At 51.7% G+C, this 811-nt stretch overlaps 1 protein-coding gene across 1 annotated transcript in view; it reads left to right on the forward strand.

The window, feature by feature from the left end:
* Positions 1-518, forward strand: part of LOC124007716 (dickkopf-related protein 2-like) — a 4,282-nt gene extending 3,764 nt beyond the window's left edge. Inside the window, exon 4 of the mRNA XM_046318431.1 lies at positions 1-518. This exon is cut by the window's left edge and continues 13 nt beyond it. Coding sequence (XP_046174387.1) covers positions 1-262 — 262 coding nt within the window. The 3' untranslated portion in view covers positions 263-518.
* Positions 519-811: the final 293 nt, after the last annotated feature.

Here is an 811-nt window from a genome sequence, read left to right on the forward strand (position 1 = left end):
CCCGTGTCTCAGGTCTACAGAATGTTCTGCCGGTCTGTGTTGTGCCCGTCACTTCTGGGACAGGATCTGTAAGCCCGTGCTGAGGCACGGGGAGGTGTGTACGCGGCACGGCAGGAAAGGACAGGAGCTGTTCCAACGCTGTGACTGTGGAGAGGGACTGGCCTGCCAAGCGCTCCGTACAGCCCTGCCATCTTCCTCACCGTCATCGAAGTCGATAGCAGCGGCAGCTAAAGCAAGATTGTACTTGTGTCAGAGGGAGTGAGGAAAGGAGTGAGGAAAGGAGTGAGGGAAGAAGTGAGGGAAGGAGAGTGGGAGAAAGAAAATAAAGACTCAACCACTGCCCCATCAGCTCCATCTTCCCCCGATGGAGAGGAGGAGGAGTCACCTGGAGAAGAGACCTCTATCTCTACCTGTAGACTATCTCTACCTGGAGAAGAGACCTCTATCTCTACCTGTAGACTGACTCACCTGGAGAAGACACCTCTATCTCTACCTGTAGACTGACTCACCTGGAGAAGAGACCTCTCTATCTCCAACTATATACTGACTCACCTGGAGAAGAGACCTCTATCTCTACCTGGAGAAGAGACCTCTATCTCTACCTGGAGAAGAGACCTCTATCTCTACCTGGAGAAGAGACCTCTATCTCTACCTGGAGAAGAGACCTCTATCTCTACCTGGAGAAGAGACCTCTATCTCTACCTGTAGACTGACTCACCTGGAGAAGAGACCTCTATCTCTAGCTATATACTGACTCACCTGGAGAAGAGACCTCTATCTCTAGCTATAGACTGACTCACCTGGAGAAGAG

Source organism: Oncorhynchus gorbuscha, linkage group LG21 (genome assembly GCF_021184085.1).
Source record: "Oncorhynchus gorbuscha isolate QuinsamMale2020 ecotype Even-year linkage group LG21, OgorEven_v1.0, whole genome shotgun sequence".
Taxonomy (NCBI): domain Eukaryota; kingdom Metazoa; phylum Chordata; class Actinopteri; order Salmoniformes; family Salmonidae; genus Oncorhynchus; species Oncorhynchus gorbuscha.